Source organism: Cannabis sativa, chromosome 8 (assembly GCF_029168945.1).
Source record: "Cannabis sativa cultivar Pink pepper isolate KNU-18-1 chromosome 8, ASM2916894v1, whole genome shotgun sequence".
Lineage (NCBI taxonomy): Eukaryota > Viridiplantae > Streptophyta > Magnoliopsida > Rosales > Cannabaceae > Cannabis > Cannabis sativa.
Window position 1 is genome coordinate 629,649 of NC_083608.1, and position 25,212 is coordinate 654,860.

Genomic DNA, 25,212 nt, shown 5'->3' on the forward strand with positions numbered 1-25,212 from the left:
TGCAAAGAGTTAATATGCCTATATCCACTAAAAGTAGTTCATCTCATTCGTAGATGGATGTACATTCAGGGGTGGATATGAGTTTTTTGTTGTATTTTAAAACGATAACTCTAGATTATACCTTATGCAAAGAAATTTGAAATGTTTAAAAAAATTCATAAATTTCTAGCAATGGTGGAAAACCATTAAGGTAAGTGGTTAAAGATCTTGCGAATTGATAGGGGTGGAGAAATAGTTAGTAGATATGCAGTTCAAAGATCATTAAATTGATTTTGAATTATATCCAAACTTACCTCTCCAGAAATTTCGATTTGCATATTGATGATTAGTTACTAGTCGTTGCCTAAATCCTTCTATGGTAATACAATTTCAGAATGATGTAATGGTTGTATACTTAATGTAAATCATTACTAGATTCATGGATGACCTAATGAAAATCTTAAGACAAGCTAGAACTGTTAACCATGGTTTGTTAGCTATTCTAAGTGATTAGGGGTGGACCATCCCATTGTCAATAGATAAGAAAGTGTTTGTTCAAACAAATACTACTTTTCTAAGAAAATGACTAAGTCTGAAAATAAAGTAGCAAATAAAGGAGATATTTTTCTTGATTCCAAATGTGTTCTATCATCTTATTTGACATATGATGATCCCACTGCCTCTGTTGTCTTGACACAACCAAAGAGGTTAATACCATTTAGTTTTCTTAGACATAATTCACGGTACCTTGTCGTAGTGGAAGAGTTTCTAGGAACTCGCCTTCTTATGATTTGGGAGACACTAGTGATTAAAATCCATTATGAGTTTAAACAAGTAATGGATTGTCAAGATAAGAAACTTAGAAGAAAAGCCAATAGAACTATGGTTTAATCCATTCACATGGAATAACCTAAAGTTTTCTATTACAAGGACATAAAAGGAAATTTTCGTTTATAAGTCTATTCAATGGACTTAACAAAACTTCCTGTTCCTAGTATTATAGGTTTGAGTTTATCTAAACCTATGGTTTGTGGTATACCTAGTAATTACTTACTCTAATGCAAGCAACTTATTTTAGTAAGATGCTGAAGCATTTTCTTTCTAATGGCAATCTATAGAAGCTTCTCGACTTCTAGGCATAGATTTTATTTGTCTAAGGAAAAGTCTCAACTATTCCAGAAAAGATAAAGCTATGAAAGAATTTCTTAAATCAACAGTGAGAGGTCTCAGATATGTTTTAGTATGCCTTAGACCACACACCTGCTGTTGAGTGGGAGTAATGAGTAGGTATCAGATTAATCCAGGAGAAGAACATTGGAAGACAATCAAGTAAATCTTAAGAAAAAGAAGAGGAACTATATGTTAGTCTATAAGGGTGTGTTTAAAACTCTTAGACTACACCACATAAGATTTCGAAATTTGCCTTTATGCTAGAAAACCTATCTGAAGTCTTTAGGTCTACCAGAAAGGGACTGAATGTTTAAGTTGCAGGAAAGGTACTTATTCAGTCTAAGGAAAGTTCTATACATCTTTGGCACCATTCCAAATTGCCTTAACTACTAGTGTTACTTCCTGAATAACCAAGAAGTAGTTTCCAAAGCTATAGAATCTGGTATCCCAAGAGAGTAAATATATAGAGAGGAATTTCACATTATCAATGATTTTGTGATTAAGGAAGAGTAATGGTGGAGAAAAGGTTGTGGTTAATTCAACCTTTCAGATCCTATTACGACGAGTTTACTACTACTACACTTGATTTGTATATCAAGGTGTTGAGATTATTTGAAATGCACATTTTGATTTATATTAGTGCAAGTGGGAGTTTGTTGGGTTTTCTGCCCTAAATAAAACTCATGTCAATATAATCAGATTTACTTATTAATATAGATCAGAAATAACATTTAATGTTGCATGGTTCACAAGATTTATTTCATGATTATATGTTCATAATGTATGAATTCGTCTGAAATCCTTTTCACATACTTGATCCTTTTTATTATGTTGTCAACACATTGGAAAGTAAACAGGACTATGTCAATAAAGTTTCCTAGATTTATCAGACACAGGGTTTTACTGATATGATAATCCACGACAAGAGTTTACTTGCATTTGGAGAAATGCTATGTTCTTTCCAGAGCATTGGTTTATGTAAAGCTCAGGTTGGATGCATGGAGTATGCATCGGAAGGGACCGATATTGAACTTTGACTTAGATTTATTAAACTTACCGTAATATCTATTCAAGTCAATATCGCCTAGTTGATCCTAGATCAAATGATCTGAATCATGTTATGATTAGGCTAAATCTCAAGAGGCTATTCGTGTTCTTTGATTTGCTAGTTAAGCCTACTTTTAGGTCAGGGTGATACGTACATTTTGGGAACACGGTAGTGCAATTGAGTGGGAGCGCTAACATAAACATGGAATCTATAGCTTCTATCTGGCGAATAGTAAGTAAAGGATGATCTCCTTTGAGCTTGACCAAACAAAAATAAATGGTGGTGATCTCATTTCACATAAGCTGAAATATCATTTATACGGGGTTAAGTGTTTTAAGGATTAAATACATTGTAGGGTGTAACGCTAATCTAATCCCTTTACAGTGTAGATCATTCATGTAGAGGATCATTGATCAAATTAGGATTATAACAATGGATAACTAATGATGTGTCTATATGGTGGAACATATAGAGCATTCTATATACTGAGAGTGCAATTCTAAGTTCGATGCGTGGATACAACGAAGAATTTATAAGTTAGTGAATTTTAGTAATAAATTCTTGATCTACTTATTGGAAGCTCGGTTATATAGACCCATGGTCCCCGCACTAGTTGAGATAATATTGCTTGTAAGACTCATGTAATTGGTTTTGATTAATCAATTATAATTCTCAATTTAGACTATGTCTATTTGTGAATTTTTCACTAAGTAAGGGCGAAATTGTAAAGAAAGAGTTTTAGGGGCATATTTGTTAATTATGATACTTTGTATGGTTCAATTAATAAATATGATAAATGACAATATTATTTAATAATTATTTATAGTTATTAAATAGTTAGAATTGGCATTTAAATGGTTGAATTTGAAAATTGGCCTTTTTGAGAAAATCAGACGCAGAAAAGATAAAACTGCAAAATTGCAAAAAGTGAGGCCCAAATCCACTTTGTACGGCCGGCCACTTTTGTAGGGTTTTCCCTCTGATATTTTCATTATTTTAATGCCAAATAATTCAAACCTAACACTTTTCTTCTGACTTTTCATTCAGAAAAAACTGAGCCTCTCTCTCTCTCTCCCTATCTTTAGCCGCTACCTTGCTCTCTTCCTTCTCTCCTCAATTTCGAAATCTTTAGTGTTAGAGTAGTGCCCACACACAGCAAGTGATACCTCAATCATAGTGAGGAAGATCGTGAAGAAAGACTTTCAGCAAGAAGGAGTTTCAGCACTAAAGAACCAGAGAAAGAGATCCAGGTTCAGATATTGATAATGCTCTGCTACAGATGGAATCAAGGGCTAGATATCTGAACGGAAGGAGTCATATTATTCCGCTGCACCCAATGTAAAGTTTCCTAAACTTTATATGTGTTTATTTCATCGTTTTAGAAAGTTCATATTTAGGGTGTTAATCAACATACTTGTGAGTAGATCTAAGATCCTGGTAAAATAATCTCCAACAGCCTCAAGAGTCAACGAGGACTCTGAGGAACGAGAGGAGGCCAACGATGACGAGTGCGAGGGAAATTTTGACGAGTATGATGTTGGGTTTTATGCCCTAAATAAAACTCTGTTTCAATGTAATCCAGATTATTCTATATCAATAAAGTAACAGAAGTAATTTTTCATTCATTTGTGTATGTTTTGGTTCACTTAATCAATTGCTTGTCTATTTGATTTAGAAATTCATCCAAACCCCTTTCACATACTTGAACATGTTTATTGTGTTGTCAACACAGTGGAAAATATATATGACTATGTGAATAAAGTATTCCTAGATTTATCAGAACACTGGGTTTCACTGATATGACAATCTACAACAGAGTTTACTTACATTTGGTGAAATGTTATGTTCTTTCCAGAACATAGGTTAAAGTAAAGCTCAGGTTGGATGCATGGAGTATGCATTGGAATGGACCGATATTGAACTTTGAATTAGATTTTGAAACTTACCGTAAACATCTATTCAATTCAATATCATAAGTTGATCCTAGATCACATGATCTAAATCCTGATATGGTTAGGCTTAATTTCAAGAGTGTTATTCGTGTTCTTTGATTTGTTAGTTAAGCCTAAAACTTTAGTCTGGGCAATACATACATTTTGGGAACACGGTAGTGCGATTGAGTGGGAGCGCTAACATAAATATGGAGTCTATAGCTTCTATCTGGCGAATAGTAAGCAAAGGGTGATTTCCTTCGAGCTTAACCAAACGAGATAAATGATTGAGTACTCATTTCACTTAGTTGAAATATCATTTATATAGGGTTAAGTGTTTTAAGGATAAAATACATTGTAGGGTGTTACGGTAATCTAAGTCCCTTTACAGTGTAGATCATCCATATAGAGGATCATTGATCACATTAGGATTATAACAATGGATAACTAATAATGTGTCTATATGGTGGAACATATAGAGCATTCTATATACTGAGAGTGCAATTCTGAGTTCTATGTGTGGATTCAACGAAGAATTAATAAGTCAGTGAATTTAAGTGGTAAATTCAAGATCTGCTTATTGGAAGCTCGGATATATAGACCCATGGTCCCCTCACTAGTTGAGATGATATTACTTGTAGGACTCATTTAATTGATTTTAATTAATCAATTACAAATTCTCAAGATAGACTTGTCAGTTTGAGAATTTAGCACTCATTAAGGGCAAAACAGTAAATAGAGATTTTGAAGGGCATATTTATTGATTAGGAAACTTTAATTAGTTTCATTATTAATAAAATAAATGAGAATATATTATTTGATAATTATTTTTAATTATTAAGTAATTAGATTTATCATTAATATGGTTGAACAATGGAATTGGCAACATTTCACAAAAAGGGAAACTATCAAGTGTAGGAAAAGGAAAGTTGGAAAAGAGGCAAGCCTTGTTTCCACATTGCCTAGGCCAGCCCCTTTACCTTCCTTTTCCCCTTGATTTTCTTAGTTCAAAATGTCAATCATAGCCCTTGGTGGTCTTCTATAAATAGAAGGCAAAGGCTTCAGAGTTTAACATAACTGTACAAGCTTTTCACAGCATTATTCTGAAAGAATTTTCTCTCAGAAAATTCTCTCTGAGCCGCCACCCTCTCTCTCTCTATACCTTCACTGTTTCGAAATGTATGAGTGCTAGAGTAGTGCCCACACACATCAAGTAATACCTCAATCATAGTGAGGAAGGCTGTGTAGATTTCAGAGACAACAAAGAAGGAGTTTCGGGCTCGGATCTTGATTATACTCTGCTACAGAAAGGAATCAAGGGTTAGAGATCTGAGTGGGAGGAGATATATATATTCCGCTGCAATCACTGTAAGATTTCTGATACTCTTATGTGTTTAATTTCATATCGTTTTAGAAGTTCAATATTAGGTTGTTAAATCAACATACTTGCAATAGATCTAAGATCCTGGTAAAATAACTTCCAACAACTGGCACCAGAGCCATGGTAATTGATTTGCTTGCAAGAAATTTGGACTTAAAACGATTTGCTTGTTTTTTTGGATGGTATCATGTTGCTTTGAGTGTCATATTGATGTTTGAATGTTGTTTGTGAATTCTGGGAAAAATGGTTACTGTTTTTATTCTGTAATTATTTTTGTTGGATAGTTTGGAAAATTCTAAGCAATTTACCTTTTTACAGAACTCGATTTCGATTTAATTTGAATTAGTTATGAATTTTTAAAAATTGGAAAAATCGGGGTGACAAGCAACATGATCACGCGCGCGGAAGGGCTGCTTGCAGCCTCCCTGCGCCGTGATCTCTCGGTCATGCACCCAGATCCGCGCGCGGATGGCCATGCACAGCATGCCATCCGTACAGTTCATCCAATTTTCCAATTTTTCCGATTTTTCATGCTATTTCATGGAATTAAATTCCGATTTTTTGTGTAGTTTTGTATATTGATTTTTGTTTTTCAAATTTCAAATCTAATTATCAGAAATAAATTAATTTTAATTTTTAAAATTAATTTTAGATATTAGTGTAATTTGATTTTGAAAATAGGAAAAAATCAAGTTTTGCTTACCTTTTTCTTATTTCCTTTAAAATTTGATTATTTTATATTTTTTCTAAGGTCAGATATTAATTTTTTTTTTGTAACTTGACCTTAATTAAAATAAGATCACAATAATCATGATAATTTTTAAAAGAGGAAATAAGGTATTTTTTGTTAACTTTTAAATTTTGTTATTTTTTAATTAAATTAAATTGTAAAACAAGAAAAGGGTATGTATTTACCATTTTCTATTTTATTTTTAATTTATTAAATAACATGAAATTTAAAAGGAAAGTTAGCAATTTATTTTGAAATGACATTTAGGTTACCCAAAACCTAATTTTTCAAAATGGTAGGTTTAATTTTATTTTATTTTTCGAAATAAATGATTAAAATTAAATAAATCCTACATCCAACTATCCAAATCTAACCTTGTTGCAGGAGTATGTGTTTTAGATTGTTTGTAAGTTTTCTAAAACCTATTATTGCTTGATCTAAATTGCCTTGGTTAACTTGATAATAGATCAGATGATCTAGTTTTAACCAAAGGTTCAATTGACGATAGATCAAGTAAATAATTTGTAACAGGTAATTTTTACAAACTTCTTTCATCTGTGTATGACTTAGCAACATGATAGGATCCATCCAAATGTGTATGCCTGTGTGAGCCTATATGTTTAATTTCTATTATAGATACATATAGGTGGTTGTTGCTAAATAAAATATCATAACTGATAGATTTTATTTAGGCTCATTTAGTTGTGAGCCTATTCAATTAATAACAGTTATTCATTGTAAGGTTAAATTCCTCTCTTTTGGGCCTTGTGTGAGAGTTGGGAGCCTTAGAAGTGGGTGCGACATACTGGACCCAGCTCCCCCTCACATGAACAACCCCAATTGTGAATGCCCATTTGCCTGATTTGGATAACTGTGATAGGTTAATTATATTAGTTTGACCTAATAAAAGATTGATTAGCAACATAATTAATTTCATTGTTCCTTGAAATTAATTTAAGAAAAACATAGTTTGAATAGTCATATTCTAGAAAGCTATATGTATTTTTCTTGTTTTAATTAAATATGGAATTATAACCATATAAATTCTTTCTGAATCTTAATTTTATAATTTCATTAAATATTCCTATTTAAGTTGAGATTTAGTTAAATTTATCAAATCAACTTAGATTTGAATATTTTTGAATTTCCTATTATAAATTAAGTTGAGGAATTTTGGAAATTGGTTATTAAGATTCTTTAGATATTTTTTAAGTTGATATTTTCTAAATATGGGAACTTAAAATGGAATATCTTCTAAATTAAGTGGTTACTACTTAATTGGTAATATTTAATTAAGTCATTGTTTGAGGAATATTTTTAAGTTGGGTATTTAGATTTTCTAAACAACTTAAATAAGATATTTTTCAAAATTATTCCATTTTTGAAATTTAATTAAAGTTTTTACTTTAATTTGTAATATTTCATTATTGAGATATGGAATATAAATGATTAGATAAAATACATGTTTAAATAATGAGCTTTAATCAAAGAGAAATTCGATCTCCATTGTTGGTTTTACATAGCTATTGTTTTAGTGAGTAATCCTCCCTAATGGAGGAACGTTCATTAGCAAGTTAGCGCCGTTTAATCTCGAAAGATAAGTATTCTTATAGGTTTGTTTATATGGTTCATGACCACCCTAATGGTGGCGACTATGTAAGACTTATAAGAATACGAAACAATGGTAGAAGCTCATAAGATAGAATTGCCTTGACTCTCGCCTAAACGGGACAACGCTGAATTCCAATCTTGATCGAATAAAAGGTTGCTAGAATGTTTGACATTTTAGATGAATTGACAACTCTATTCAATGGATGATGCTTTGACTCTCGCCTAAACGGGACACTGTATCAGTTCGTTGGAAACCTTGGAAAATAAACTATGTTAGATTTAGTATTTTTATAACATAAGTGATTGTTTGTTTTCTGAACCTGTGTATGAATTTATAGAACCGAAACCTTACTTCTGTTTATTGATATGTTGTAGTGCCAAAATGAATAACCCTCATCCCGATCCACTCTTAGTTAGTATCTTTACAAAAGAACTCAATAGTGTGAAAATGCATCCTGGTAGTTGCATTAACTCGCACCTATTGTTGATGAATCTGAAATTTCAAAAGGCAAATCTACTAGGAATTGATTTATCAAAGGAACAATGGGTGAAACTCATACTTTATAGTCTTCCTCAGGAGTATAACAGTTTTGTTCTATATTACTTATTGAACAATCCTAACTCCTCCGACATGGACAAACTCGAGTCTGAGTTGAGGGCCCATGAGCGGGATCTGATTGCAATGAGACCTGCTAGCATTGCAAGTTTTAATCAGAGGAAAATGATTAAGCATGAGGGCTCCAACAAAGCTGCTTCTTCAAGTACAAATGTCAGACATCATGTTCTATGTGCGAATTGTAATGGAAAGGGACATAAAGAAGAACAATGTCCCAGGCTTCTAGACAATTCAAACGAAGGTGATGCTTTTGTATTTGAATCATGTGTTTTAGAGAACGACAAATCCTCGTGGATTGTTGATTTTATCGGATCTACTAACCATGTATGTTCTTCATTACAGCTGCTTGAAACTTGGGAGAATCTTCACCCAGATGAGTTAAAGCTTAAAGTTGGAAATGGCGAGTTGGTATCAGTTAAAGCAAGAGGAACAGCCCGAATCAAGTTTAATTCTAAGAAGTTTTTACTTTTAGAGAATGTTTTATATATTCCTAATTTTAGTAGAAACTTGATTAGTGTTTCATGTTTACAGACACAATTTTATATATTGAATTTTTCTAGTTCAAATTGTTCAATTTCTCGTAATGGATTTCATATATGTGTTGCAAACATGGAACGAGGGCTTTATGTTTTAAGACCTGATACTGAAATCTCACTAAATACTGAACTTTTCAATATAGCTAGACCTAGAAGCCTTAAGAGAAAAGAGATTGATAATGATGATCAAACTTATCTATGGCATTTACGTTTAGGTCATATAGGCTTTGATAGACTCAATAGGCTAACCAAAGACGGTCCATTAAAAAATGTCGTCTTAGGAGAGCTGCCAGTCTGCGAGTCTTGCCTAGAAGGTAAAATGACCAAACGTTCTTTCTCTGCAAAGGGAGAGCGTGCCAAAGAACCACTAGGGTTAGTACATTCAGATGCTTGCGGACCGCTGAATGTAAAAGCCAGAGGAGGTTATGAGTATTTCGTCACTTTCATTGACGATTTCTCTAGATATAGTTTTCTTTACCTAATGCAAAAGAAATCTGAAACGTTTGAAAAGTTTCAGGAATTTCATGCTTTGGCTCAAAACCAATTAGGTAAAACATTAAAGATCTTGCGAACTGATAGGGGTGGAGAATATATGGATATGCAGTTCAAAGATCATTTAATTGAACTTGGAATTGAATCCCAATATACTGCCCCTAGCACTCCACAGCAGAATGGAGTTGCAGAAAGAAGAAATCGTACTCTCTTAGAAATGGTTAGGTCCATGCTGAGTTACTCAACTCTGTCTACGTCCTTCAAGGGATATGCTATTCAAATGGCAAACGACATTTTGAATGTTGTTCCATCTAAAGCAGTCCCTAAGACACCTGTCGAACTATGGAATGGTCGCACACCTAGTTTGCGCCATTATAGGATTTGGGGGTGCCCTGCTCACGTCTTAAGAAAGAAAGAAAGCAAACTGGAATCGCGAACTGAAGTTTGCATGTTTGTCGGAAATTCTAAAGAGACTAGGGGTGGACTATTCTATAGTCACAAGGATAACAAAGTGTTTGTCTCTACAAATGCTACTTTCCTTGAAGAGAACTATATGAAAGACAACAAACCGAAAAGTGAAATTGTATTAGAGGAAATGCTCACAGATACTGTTCCTTCAAATGTACCATCTTCTTCTACTCAAGAAGAGGAACATCCCACTCCCTCAGTTGTAGCAACTGAGAAAACTACTACTAAAGCTCCTGTTCAGAAAGTCACCGCTCCTCGTCGTAGTGGGAGGGTTTCAACGAAACCATCTCGTTATGGCTTGGATGGTGAAATCAATATGGTCATTGGTGACGGTATTGATGACGACCCATTGACCTATAAACAGGCAATGGCAAGTCCGCAACGGAAGCGATGGTCAGCCGGTATGGATTCAGAAATGGATTCCATGAAAAAGAACAAAGTATGGGAATATGTAGAACCACCTGAAGATTTTCGTCCAATTGGATGTAAATGGGTCTACAAGAAGAAAAGAGGTGTTGGAGGCGAAGTCAAAACTTTCAAAGCTAGACTGGTCGCCAAGGGTTATACCCAAAGAGAAGGTGTGGACTATGAGGAAACTTTTAGTCCTGTTGCCATGCTCAAATCCATCCGAATTCTTCTCTCCATAGCTGCCGCTTTAGATTATGAAATCTGGCAAATGGATGTCAAGACAGCCTTTCTTAATGGGCTTCTTGAAGAAACCATCTATATGGAGCAACCAGAAGGTTAGGTTCTTCCTGGGCAGGAGAATAAAGTTTGCAAATTAAATAGGTCCATATATGGGCTTAAGCAAGCTTCTCGCTCATGGAACAAAAGGTTTGATGAGATCATCAAGACCTACGGCTTTCATCAGAATGAAGATTAACCTTGTGTTTACCAACTCAAGGAAAACCAAGTAGTAGTATTCCTGGTCCTTTATGTTGATGACATTTTGATCATTGGAAACAATGTCAAGAAAATGACTCACATCAAAGAATGGCTTGACACTCAATTCGACATGAAAGACTTGGGTGAGGCAGCCTATGTTCTTGGTATTCAGATTGTCAGAAACCGGAAGAACAGATCCCTTGCTCTCTCTCAAACAGCCTACATTGACAAAGTTCTTGAGAGATTTTCCATGACCAATACCAAAGGGGCAAACATGCCCTCTAGACATGGTATCCGTCTATCTAAGGAACAGTGTCCTACTGATCCTCAAGAGATAGAAGACATGGCAAAAATTCCTTATGCTTCTGCAGTTGGGAGTCTGATGTATGTTATGCTATGCACTAGACCTGACATCTGCTATGCAGTTGGAATCGTGAGCAGGTATCAGTCAAATCCAGCAAGGGTACATTGGAACGCGGTTAAGTATATTTTGAAATACTTAAAGAGTACAAGAGATTATGTATTAGTCTACAAGGGTGGTGCTTTGAATCCCTTAGGCTATACAGACTCAGATTTCCAGGGATGTCTTGAAGACAGGAAATCTACATCTGGGATGGTGTTTACTCTTGGGGGTGGAGCAGTGGTTTGGAGAAGTGCTAAACAAACTGCGATTTCGGATTCTACCATGGAGGCAGAATACATAGCTGCGGCTGAAGCAGCTAAAGAGATTGTCTGGCTTAGGAAGTTCTTCACCAGTCTTGGTGTAGTTCCTGGAATGGAAAGGCCTCTAGTCCTGCTTTGTGATAACACTGGAGCTATAGCCAATAGTAAGGAACCTCGGAGCCACAAGAGAAGTAAGCACATAGAAAGAAAGTATCATATTATCAGAGAATATGTGGCAAGAGGGGATGTACTGGTGGAGAAAGTGGATACGCAGAATAACTTGGCTGATCCATTCACCAAAGTCTTGGCAGTAACTTCATTCGAAAAGCACCGTCAGAATTTAGGATTAATTGAAATGTACTGATTTGTTTTATATTAGTGCAAGTGGGAGTTTGTTGGGTTTTATGCCCTAAATAAAACCCTGTTTCAATGTAATCCAGATTATTCTATATCAATAAAGTAACAGAAGTAATTTTTCATTCATTTGTGTATGTTTTGGTTCACTTAATCAATTGCTTGTCTATTTGATTTATAAATTCATCCAAACCCCTTTCACATACTTGAACATGTTTATTGTGTTGTCAACACAGTGGAAAATATATATGACTATGTGAATAAAGTATTCCTAGATTTATCAGAACACTGGGTTTAACTGATATGACAATCTACAACAGAGTTTACTTACATTTGGTGAAATGTTATGTTCTTTCCAGAACATAGGTTAAAGTAAAGCTCAGGTTGGATCCATGGAGTATGCATTGGAATGGACCGATATTGAACTTTGAATTAGATTTTGAAACTTACCGTAAACATCTATTCAATTCAATATCAGAAGTTGATCCTAGATCACATGATCTAAATCCTGATATGGTTAGGCTTAATTTCAAGAGTGTTATTCGTGTTCTTTGATTTGTTAGTTAAGCCTAAAACTTTAGTCTGGGCAATACATACATTTTGGGAACACGGTAGTGCGATTGAGTGGGAGCGCTAACATAAATATGGAGTCTATAGCTTCTATCTGGCGAATAGTAAGCAAAGGGTGATTTCCTTCGAGCTTAACCAAACGAGATAAATGATTGAGTACTCATTTCACTTAGTTGAAATATCATTTATACAGGGTTAAGTGTTTTAAGGATAAAATACATTGTAGGGTGTTACGGTAATCTAAGTCCCTTTACAGTGTAGATCATCCATATAGAGGATCATTGATCACATTAGGATTATAACAATGGATAACTAATAATGTGTCTATATGGTGGAACATATAGAGCATTCTATATACTGAGAGTGCAATTCTGAGTTCTATGTGTGGATTCAACGAAGAATTAATAAGTCAGTGAATTTAAGTGGTAAATTCAAGATCTGCTTATTGGAAGCTCGGATATATAGACCCATGGTCCCCTCACTAGTTGAGATGATATTACTTGTAGGACTCATTTAATTGATTTTAATTAATCAATTACAAATTCTCAAGATAGACTTGTCAGTTTGAGAATTTAGCACTCATTAAGGGCAAAACAGTAAATAGAGATTTTGAAGGGCATATTTATTAATTAGGAAACTTTAATTAGTTTCATTATTAATAAAATAAATGAGAATATATTATTTGATAATTATTTTTAATTATTAAGTAATTAGATTTATCATTAATATGGTTGAACAATGGAATTGGCAACATTTCACAAAAAGGGAAACTATCAAGTGTAGGAAAAGGAAAGTTGGAAAAGAGGCAAGCCTTGTTTCCACATTGCCTAGGCCAGCCCCTTTACCTTCCTTTTCCCCTTGATTTTCTTAGTTCAAAATGTCAATCATAGCCCTTGGTGGTCTTCTATAAATAGAAGGCAAAGGCTTCAGAGTTTAACATAACTGTACAAGCTTTTCACAGCATTATTCTGAAAGAATTTTCTCTCAGAAAATTCTCTCTGAGCCGCCACCCTCTCTCTCTCTATACCTTCACTGTTTCGAAATGTATGAGTGCTAGAGTAGTGCCCACACACATCAAGTAATACCTCAATCATAGTGAGGAAGGCTGTGTAGATTTCAGAGACAACAAAGAAGGAGTTTCGGGCTCAGATCTTGATTATACTCTGCTACAGAAAGGAATCAAGGGTTAGAGATCTGAGTGGGAGGAGACATATATATTCCGCTACAATCACTGTAAGATTTCTGATACTCTTATGTGTTTAATTTCATATCGTTTTAGAAGTTCAATATTAGGTTGTTAAATCAACATACTTGCAATAGATCTAAGATCCTGGTAAAATAACTTCCAACATATGATGCCTACGACGAAGGCAGTTACACAGAGTTGCTACTCTTAAGGTAAAAGGCTGCTGATCATGAAGCTGAGATCGCGGCCCAAAAAGAACAAAATAGAAAGATGCAAGAGGTGATGGTCGCCATGCAAAAAGCCATGGAGACATCAGTGATTCATATACACCCTAAGGCCATTCAAGCAGGACTCGAGAAAATGTCGGAAGAGTCCTCACCGAGCACTCAGAAACCCAAGACCACGGGACCAAGTCCTATACGGTATCCCTCTAAAGAAAACTAGAGGAGAAATCCCACTTCCATCCCAGGGAGAAAGAAAAAGGTGCAGGATCCGCGAAAGGTTCGCTCTGATTTCCCGAAAGGGAAAGGTCCGCAGAGGGGCAAGCTCCCAATAGGGATTCTTGGCCTTCAGGATCGAGAGGACTGAAAGAGCGTGTCCGTGCACCAAGAACCCGGGGAAAGAGGAAGGGGAAACCGGAGATATCCTCCCGTTGACTTAAGACAGAAAATAAACGAAAAGCACGGCGATCTACGGGATCACCTGGACAAGAAGAAACAGATACCAGCGGTCTCCGGGGGGACACTGAATGAAGGAATTTTAGCAGAGTTGGCAACACTGCGCAAAGACATTGCTCGGGTCTCCCGGAGGCAAAAAAGGAATGACTCAGATTCCGACTGCAAGGACCGAGAGCCATGCGCCCAGTGTTGGGTTTTGTGCCCTAAATAAAACCCATTACAATCTGATTAGTTATCAATTTAAGAGATTTGAAGTGATTTATATTTACATGTATTTTACATGCTTATGGTTTCATATATATATTTAATATATGCACAAAATCAGTCTAGTCCAAAATATATATTTATTCACAATTACAGTATTGTCAACACAGTGGAATGTGATTGTGATTATATGAGTCAAAAGACTAAGTCCCTGTTCATCAGTGTTTTGGATTTACACTAATGTGATCATAATCACAGATGAAGTATAATTACACTTGGAGTAAATGTTATGTTCTTTCCAGGACATTGGTAAAGTATACTAGTTTCGAATGTATGGAGTATACATTGGACTGGACCGATATTGAACTTGGTCAAGATATTATAAACTTACCGTTGTATCTTTCCAAGTCAATATCAGTAGTTGATCTTAGATTAAAAGAATCTAAATCCTGATATGCTTAGGCTCAATCTCAGGAGTGCTATTCATGTTCTTTGATTTATTAGTTAAGCCTACTTTTGGGTCAGGGGGATACGTCTATTTTGGGAACATGATAGTATGATTGAGTGGGAGCGCTGAACATAAATATGGAATCTATAGCTTCTACTGGTGTATAGAAGTCAAGTGATGATTCCCTTCGAGCTTAGCTAAATAGAAGTAAATGGATGAGCTCTTGTTTCAGTGACTATATCTTAGATCACTAAAACATCATTTACAGGTAGCTAAGTGTTTTAAGGGGCCAAATACATTGAGGGGTGAAAACGGTAAATTTATCCCATCTCGATGTAAATCATCTATATAGAGGATCTTTGATCACATTAAGATTATAACAATGGTTAAATGAGATAGCATATCTATATCGTGGAACATATAGAATTCTCTATATAAGTCTGAGAGTGCAATTCCAAGTTCTAAGAGTGGATTCAACAAGGAATTAATAAGTTAGGGAATTTACTTGGTAAATTCGGTTCGGCTTATTGGAAGCTCAGTAATATATATCCATGGTCCCCATTCTAGTTGAGACCATACTGCTTGTAAGACTCAATAATTGATTTATGATTAATCAATTATAATTCTAAAGTTAGACTATGTCTAATTTGTGAATTTTCACTAAGCAGGGGTGAAATTGTAAAGAAAAGAGATTCTAGGTTTATTTATTAATTAAGAGACTCTATATGTCTAATTAATAATTATATTAAATGACAATATTATTTAATAATCTATTTTAGTTGTTAAATAATTAGTTTTGGCATTTAAATGGTTAGAATTAGAAAATTGGTATTTTTGGAAAAATAAAAATAAAATTGTGGAAACTGCAAAATCCAAGTGAGGCCCATCACACTTTACAACATTATTTTCTTTCACTCAAAAACACTCTTGAAGCCGCCACTCTCTCTCTCTTCCTTCTCTATTTTTTGAAATCCCTCTCAGTGATAGAGTAGTTCCCACACACATCAAGTAATATCTCAATCATAGTGAAGAAGGCTGTGTAGAATTCAAAGTCAACAAAGAAGGACATTCGGGCTCAGATCTTGATTATACTCTGCGACATAAAGGAATCAAGGGTTAGAGATTTGAGTCGGAGGAGACATATTATTCCGCTGCACCCAATGTAAGGTTTCTCATACTTTTTATGTGTTTAATTTATTATCGTTTTAGAAGTTCATATTTAGGTTGTTAAATCAACATACTTGTGAGTTGATCGAAGATCCTGGTAAAATAATTCCAATGACTGGCACCAGAGCCATGGTAAATTGATTTACTTGCAAGAAATTCAGACAAAATGATTTGTTTGTGATTTGGATGGGCCGGGCCCGACCCGACATCACTTTGGCCCGGCCCGACCCGACTCCTTCTTTTGGCCTAGCGGGCCAATCCCGACCCGAGATAATCGGGCCGGGTTAGGCCCGACGCGTTTTTTTTTTTTTTTAGTTAGAATACTTATTACTTTGTTTTGTTTCATTTGGTAAAGTGAATGGTATTTAATTTTGGTGGTGGTTGAGAAAATTCATTATAGACACCTTTTTTATTTATTATGTTATTTTAGAGAGAGAGAAAATTTGATGAGAAAATAGATAATGCATAAAAACCCACCATTGATTATTATTATTATTTGCCCTCTTTTCTTTTTATTTTCTTTCTAAAAATTATTTTTATTATTAGGAGGTGATTAGTTATAACTATTATACTATTACAATATGACATGCCTTATTAAAAGGGTTTTTTTTTTCTATGGTTTTGTCTTGTTTTGAGTCATGGGTAATGGGAGAAATATTATGTTGTTTGATTACGTTTTAAAATCAATATTGTAATAATTATGTAAGTCAATTTATTTTTAATGAAGAGAATTATAAGGGTGTGATGGTAATTTTTTTCTTTCAATTTTACTTTAATAATAGATAAGGTTGGAAACTAAGGTTTTCAATGAATAATTGAATTTTTGTTATAATGAATAAATGAGTGATTAAATTGTGCATAATAGAGAAAAGTTTGAGATTGTACTTTTGTTCCTAACAATATTTAATACATCAATAATAACTACCAACCATAAACTCAAATATAATAACTAGCAACCATAAGTCCTAAACACTACAATTTGTTCTCATCCATGTCCTCACTCATATACTAAAAAGAAGAATGTACTTTTTAATCATCAAGATCAACTACGTAAGGCTCCTGCAAAAAGATAAAAACAGAAAAAAATATTAATAATAAAAATAAATAATTTATTTGATAAATTACAAAAACTTAACTAATTACCATTGTTGGAGCAACATCATTATCTTCATCATTCACTATTGCTGTTAAAAGAAACAAAATAAATATTAATTCTAATTAAGAAATGAAAAAATGTATATAAATATATATTTACAATTGTTAAATAATATCTACCTTTTATGTCAGTCTTCAACCAATTTTGTGTACATACTAATGCTTCTAATGTACAAGGATGAAGTCTCGATCGATGTGAACTCACGTGCCTACCACCAGTGCTGAATGTAGATTCCGAAGCAACAGTACTAACAGGCACAGCAAATACATCCTTGGCAATCATACTCAACAAAGGGTATTTGAGGCCCGTCACCTTCCAATAGTTGCATATATCAAATGACTCTTCAGTCTTAGGTATCAAGTTCTCTAAATATAAGTCCAGTTCAGACTTAATATTCTCTACTCGATAGGAAGCTCTAAGATATCTGTCAAAGTTAGAAAGGGCATCCAATCGGTGTGTTGAAGACGATGTTGATACATTTTCTTCTTGAACCCTTCTTTCTCTCAAATGAGGAAACTTAGACCCGTACTCCTTTAGTAGCTCGCAACAAAGCTCACGAACCTTCGCAATTTCAGTTACATATTTCTCATCTCCATAAATAACAGGGAAATAATATTCGAGCAACATGAACTTGTACCTCGGGTCTAAAACAACCGCCACACACATAAGCCCGTGAATCTCTCGCCAATATTTCTGGAACTTAGACATCATTTGAGTTGCCATGTCCTTAATAAAAGGTACCTCTGATAACATCCATGGTTCAGTGTTTGTCTTAATTTCACATATTTTTGGAAAAAAAATATTGGCGGTAGGATACTTTGTTCCAGAAATTAATTATGTTACTTCATGAAACAACTCTAACTTATCACACAAGTGCTGAGCATTTTGCCAATCAATTTCCGAAGGGGCACAGCTCAAACGCAACTCCCGCAGCCTTGCACGTTCAAATACTGTCTTGTACGATAAAGCTGTGCTAAGCATCAGAAAAGTTGAATTCCACCTCGTTACACAATCAAGTGATATTTTTTTGGTGTATGGTACTCCAAGTTGACGAGCAGTGTCTTCAAATTTTTCATGTCTTTTTGGTGTGCCAGACCAATAAGCAACACTGTTTCAAATTTTGTCAATACTATCACCAATGACAGATAAACCTTCTTTGACAATTAGATTTAAAATATGTGCACAACAACGCACATGTAGCAACTTTCCCTTCAAAATAAAACTGTCAGGCTCAAATTGTCCTTTCAAAAGATCAATCATGGCATCATTGGCAGTACAATTATCGAGAGTCACTGTACTGATCTTGTCTTCTATTTTCCAATCATTAAGACAAGATCTTTGGGCCTCAAGTAGTGCTGGAGCATCGTGAGGACACGGAACATACTTAAAACTTAATATTTGACTGTGTAAGTTCCACGAATCATCAATAAACTGAGCTGTTACAGCCATATATCCCATCTTCTGATGATTTGCAGTCCACATTGTTGGGTTTTATGCCCTAAATAAATTCATTTCGATATAATCAGATTTACTTATTAATATAGATCAGAAATAACATTTAATGTTGCATGGTTCACATGATTTATTTCATGATTATATGTACAAAATGTATAAATTCATCTGAAACCCTTTTCACATACTTGATCCTGTTTATTGTGCCGTCAACACATTGGAAAGTAAACATGACTATGTGAATAAAGTTTCCTAGATTTATCAGACATAGGGTTTTACTGATATGATAATCTACAACAGAGTTTACTTGCATTTGGAGAAGTGCTATGTTCTTTCCAGAGCATTGGTTAAAGTAAAGCTCAGTTTGGATGCATGGAGTATGCATCGGAAGGGACCAATATTGAACTTTGACTTAGATTTATTAAACTTACCGTAATATCTATTCAAGTCAATATCGCCTAGTTGATCCTAGATCAAATGATCTTAATCCTGTTATGATTAGGCTCAATCTTGAAAGGCTATTCGTGTTCTTTGATTTGTTAGTTAAGCCTACTTTTAGGTCAGGGTGATATGTACATTTTGGGAACACGGTAGTGCAATTGAGTGGGAGCGCTATCATAAACATGGAATCTATAGCTTCTATCTGGCGAACAGTAAGCAAATGGTGATCTCCTTCGAGCTTGACCAAAAGAACATAAATGGTGGAGTACTCATTTCACATAAGCTGAAATATCATTTATACGGGGTCAAGTGTTTTAAGGATAAAATACATTGTAGGGTGTAACGGTAATCTAATCCCTTTACAGTGTAGATCATTCATATAGAGGATCATTGATCAAATTAGGAATATAACAATGGATAACTAATGATGTGTCTATATGGTGGAATATATAGAGCATTCTATATAACTGAGAGTGCAATTCTAAGTTCTATGCGTGGATTCAACGAAGAATTAATAAGTTAGTGAATTTTAGTGCTAAATTCTTGATCTACTTATTGGAAGCTCGGTTATATAGACCCATGGTCCCCGCACTAGTTGAGATAATATTGCTTGTAAGACTCGTATAATTGGTTTTGATTAATCAAATATAATTCTCATATTAGACTGTCTATTTGTGAATTTTTCACTAAGTACGGGCGAAATTGTAAAGAAAGAGTTTATAGGGGCATATTTGTTAATTATGATACTTTGTATGGTTCAATTAATAAATATGATAAATGACAATATTATTTAATAATTATTTATAGTTATTAAATAGTTAGAATTGGCATTTAAATGGTTGAATTAGAAAATTTGCGTTTTTGAGAAAATCAGATGCAGAAAAGGTAATACTGCAAAATTGCAAAAAGTGAGGCCCAAATCCACTAGTATAGGGCCTGCCACTTTTGTAGGAAATTTAAACTGATATTTTCATTATTTTAATGCCAAATAATTCAAACCTAACCTTATTGGAATGCTATAAATAGATAGTGAAGGCTTCAGGAAAATTACACTAAAATTTCTACACTTTTCTTTTGACACTTCTGATTCAGAAAAAACTGAGCCTTCTCTCTCCCTATCTTTGGCCGAACCCACTCTCTTTCTCTTCCTCATTGAGATTTCGAAATTCTTAGTGTATGAGTAGTGCCCACACACAGCAAGTGATACCTCAATCATTGTGAGGAAGATCGTGAAGAAAGACTTTCAACAAGAAGTAGTTTCAGCGTCAAAGATTCAGACTAAGAGATACAGGTTCAGATATTGATAATGCTCTGCTACAGAAAGGAATCAAGGGCTAGATATGTGAACGGAAGGAGTCATATTATTCCGCTGCACCCAATGTAAGGTTTCCTAAACTTTATATGTGTTTATTTCATCGTTTTAGAAAGTTCATATTTAGGGTGTTAATAAACATACTTGTGAGTAGATCTAAGATCGTGGTAAAATAAATTCCAACAACTGGCCTCAGAGCCATGGTAATTGATTTACTTGCAAGAAATTTGGACTTTAAAACGATTGTTTGTTTGTTTTTGGATGGTATCATGTTGTATTGAGTGTTATTTGATGATTGATTGGTGTTTGTGAATTTTCGTTAAAAATAATTGAATATCTGTTTCTGGAATTATTTTTATTAGATAGTATGGAAAAAATTAAGCAAGTTACTTTCTTACAGAACTCAATTTCGATTTAATTTGATTTAGTTATTATTTTTTGAAGATTCGAAAAATCGGAGCTGTGCTCACAATTTTTTCGTTTTTCTTCGTTTTTTCATGCTTTTTCATGGAATTAACTTCCGATTTTTTGTGTAGTTCTATATTTATACTATTACTATTCCCAATTCAATTCTAATTATCATTTTGAATTAATTTAATTTTTTTCTAATATTTAATTCAAGATATTAGTGTAATTTGAATTTGAAAATAGTTAATATCTATCTTTTTGCTTAATTATCTATCTTATTTTTAAATTTGATTATATCTTATCTTATTTTTAAATTTAAGGTCAGATTTTAAATTTTTAAATTAAATATTTTTTTAAATAATTTGACCTTATTTAAATTTAAAATAAGATAACTATAATCATGTAATTTTAAATAGATATAAGATATTTTGCTAACTTTTAAATTTTTTTATTTTATTTATTTAAATTATATTTATAATCTGAAAAAGATATTCATTTATGTTTTCTAATTTTTTATTTAATTTTTATTTATAAAATAACATTTAAATTTTAAAAGTAGTTAGAAAATTTTGAAATGATATTTAGCTTGGTTGAAACCTAATTTTTCAAAATTGTAGGTTTAATTTTAAATTTAATTTTTTTTTAAATTTTCGAAATTTTTTTTATTTTATTTTAATTTTTCGAAAATAAATATTTTATTTATTTAATTAATTATTTGGAAATTAATTATTTAATTTAAAATTAAATAAATCCTACATCCAACTATCCAGCTAACCTTGTTGCAGGAGTATGTGTTTTAGCTTGTTTGTAAGTTTTCAAAACCTATTATTACTTGATTGCAAATAGCCATGGTTACTTTTTGCCAGATCTAATGATCTGATGGCTCACTTGGTCAAGTTAATAATTTGTAACAGGTATATTTGCAATCTTCTTTCATCTGTGTATGACCTAGCAACATGATATGACCCATCCAAAGTGTGCCTGTGTGAGCTTATGTGTTTAATTTTATTATAGATGCATATAGGTTGCTGTTGCTAAAATAAATTATCATAGTTCTTGATAGAATTTATTTAGGCCCATTTAGTTTTTAGGCCTATTCAATTAATAACAGTTGTTCTTATTAAGGTTAAATTCCTCTCTTTTGGGCCTTGTGTGAGAGTTGGGAGCCATAGTAGTGGGTACGACATACTGAACCCAGCACCCCCTCACATGAACTACCCCAATTGTGAAGGCCCATTTGCCTGATTTGAATAACTGTACTAGGTTAATTAAACTAGTTTAACCTAATAAAATTGATTAGCAACATAATTAATTTCATTTATTTTGAAATTAATTTAAGAAAATTATAGTTTAAAGAATTTTTTATTCTAAGCTAAACTATATGTATTTTCTTGTATTTAATTAAATATAGAACTATAACCATCTAGATTCTTTCTGGAGCTTAATTTAAATTTTACATTAAATATAACTATTTCAGTTGATATTTAGTTATCTACAACTAACCAACTTAAATCTGAATATCTTTTGGATTTAAAATTTCAAAATTAAATTGAGTAATTTTAGGCATTGGTTATTAAGATTCTTTAGATATTTTTTAAGTTAATATCTTTTCGAATATTAACTTAAAATGGAATATTTTTAAATTAAGTGGTTACAACTTAATTTTTGATATTTAATTAAATTTAAATTTGAAAAATATTTAGGTTCTAGATTTTTTCTAATACAACCTAAATTAGATATTTTTTCAAATTTTGTGGAAAAGATACTTAGTCAAATAAGATATTTTCTAGATAGTTATTTCTAGACTACTTATTATTTCTAAAAGGAAAATATTATACATTGTGAAATTAATTATTTATATAATTAATTTTGGTACAATTTATTTTAAGTATATTTTTCCTAGTATTAAACTAGAGATTAATAATTAAGTCTTCCCTACACTTAATTATTTTTTTCTTGAATTTAATTAACTCAAAAATTAAATATCTAAGTTGATTCTCATCATCATACTTAAATATTTCTTTTTCATGACACTTAATTAAATAGAAAATTATTTTTAGTTGAAATTTATTTTTTCAACTAAATTTAAATAATTTTCAAAATATATTTTTTCTTTATTTTATTAATCAAATTTCGAAATTGCATTTCTTAAATGCTGGAATTTCGAATTTTATTTGAAAAATAGATTAAAGTTGTAAATTATTTATTTTAATTTTGGACCAAATTAAATCAATAATTTTTTCATTTAATGATTAATTAAAATAAATTGAATTAAAGTATATTATTAGAAATTAAATTAATTAGTTAAAGGAAAATCTAGATAGATGATATTTTTGCTTGAAGTATTTTTCTAGTGTATTTAATTAAATAGAAAATTAATATTTAAGTTGATTTTCATCATCATACTTAAATATTTGAAATTTTTCTTATATATTTAATTAAATAGGAAAATTATATTTTTTGCTGTAAATTAATTTTATTAATTAATTTTGGGCCAACATTAAATTAGAATAATTTTTCCAAGATTAATTTTTTATTTTAACTTGCATTTTCGAAAATTGTATCCTTGAATACTTTATTTTTTCGAAATGCAATATATATTTATAGAAAATTAAATTTGAGTTGTAAATTAATTTAAATTAATTTTGTAACAACTTAAATTGAATATTTTTCTAAATATTTATTGGAAATTATTACTAAGATGGAAATAATTCATGTTATTTTCATATCCATCTAAGTAAAATTTATAAATATTAAATTAAAATTTATATTTAGAATTTTTCATTCTAAATTAGGAATTTTAAATAAATATATATTTAAAATAAATAAATTAAATAAAGAGAATCAAAGAAAATACAACTCACTTTAAATAATGAGCTTGATTATTATTAAGATATTCGATCTCCATTGTCGGTCTTACAAAAGTTAAATGTTTTCAATATAACCTCGAGACGCTAGACTTCGTCCCCCTATGGATTGTTATTCGTTGAACGCATTTAACACCGTAAGATTTCATTTGATAAGTGTTTTGTGAGTTTTCGTCTCTATTTAGACTCTCTCCTACGGTGACTACTTAGAGATAAACTCATAAAACATGAAACAATAGTGGAAGCTCATAAAATAAGAATAACCTTGACTCTCGCCTACCAGGACAATGTTGGATTATTATTTTGATCGAGTAAAAGGTTGCTAGAATGGTTTCTATTTTAGATGAGCTGACAACTCTATTCAATAAATGATACTTTGACTCTCACCTACCGGGACATTGTATCAGTTTGTTGAAAACCTTGGAAATTATTTAGAGTTTGTATTAGTAGTGCTGGTCCAAGATAGAATTACTCATTATATTTGGTATAAATTTAAGTCTTTGACTTTAATTTTAGATTCCAAATAGATATTTTCTTATATTTCTAATTCCAGAATACAATACAGTTACACTTTCTCAAGTGTTTAATATCCATCTTCTATTAATGGATTAAAACTGTATGGAATATGAGTTAGGTCTTTTGTGACCAGGATCCACTTGCAGTATTCTAAGAACTCGTTGATGTAACTAAACCTATGTCATCAAAAGACACTACAATTTTTTTTAATCTATGGCATTTGTATCTTGTTCATAGTGGATTTGACAAGATCAATCTCTGCAAAGAGTTAATATGCCTATATCCACTGAAAGTAGTTCATCTAATTCGCAGATGGATGTACATTCAGGGGTGGATATGAGTTTTTTTTTTCGTTGTATTCTTAAAACGATAACTCTAGATTATACCTTTTAGCAAGAAATTTGAAATGGTTGAAAAATTTCATTAATTTCTAGCAATGGTTAAAACCATTAAGGTAAGTGGTTAAAGATCTTGCGAACTGATAGGGGTGGAGAAATAGTTAGTAGATATGCAGTTCAAAGATCATTAAATTGATTTTTGAATTATATCCAAACTTACCTCCCCAGAAATTTCAAGTTGCATATTGATGATTAGTTACTAGTCGTTGCCTAATTCCTTCTATGGTAATACGATTTCAGAATGATGTAATGGTTGTATACTTAATGTAAATCATTACTAGATTCATGGATGACCTAATCAAAATCTTAAGAAAAGCTAGAACTGTTAACCATGGTTTGTTAGTTATTCTAAGTGATTAGGGGTGGACCATCCCATAGTCAATAGATAAGAAAGTGTTTGTTTAAATAAATACTACTTTTCTAAGATAATGACTAAGTCTGAAAATAAAGTAGCAAATAAAGGAGATATTTTATTCTTGATTCCAATAGTGTTCTATCATCTTATTTGACATAGGATGATCCCACTGCTTTGTTGTCTTGTCACAA

At 32.5% G+C, this 25,212-nt stretch overlaps 1 protein-coding gene across 1 annotated transcript; it reads right to left on the reverse strand.

Moving 5' to 3' along the window:
- Positions 1–18,106: 18,106 nt before the first annotated feature.
- On the reverse strand, positions 18,107–18,754 carry LOC133030088 (zinc finger BED domain-containing protein RICESLEEPER 2-like). Its single transcript, XM_061102300.1, has 2 exons — positions 18,477–18,754; positions 18,107–18,380 (listed from the first exon to the last, which is right to left on the reverse strand). The coding sequence occupies exons 1-2, from the start codon at positions 18,752–18,754 to the stop codon at positions 18,107–18,109; spliced, it is 552 nt and encodes a 183-aa protein (XP_060958283.1).
- Positions 18,755–25,212: the final 6,458 nt, after the last annotated feature.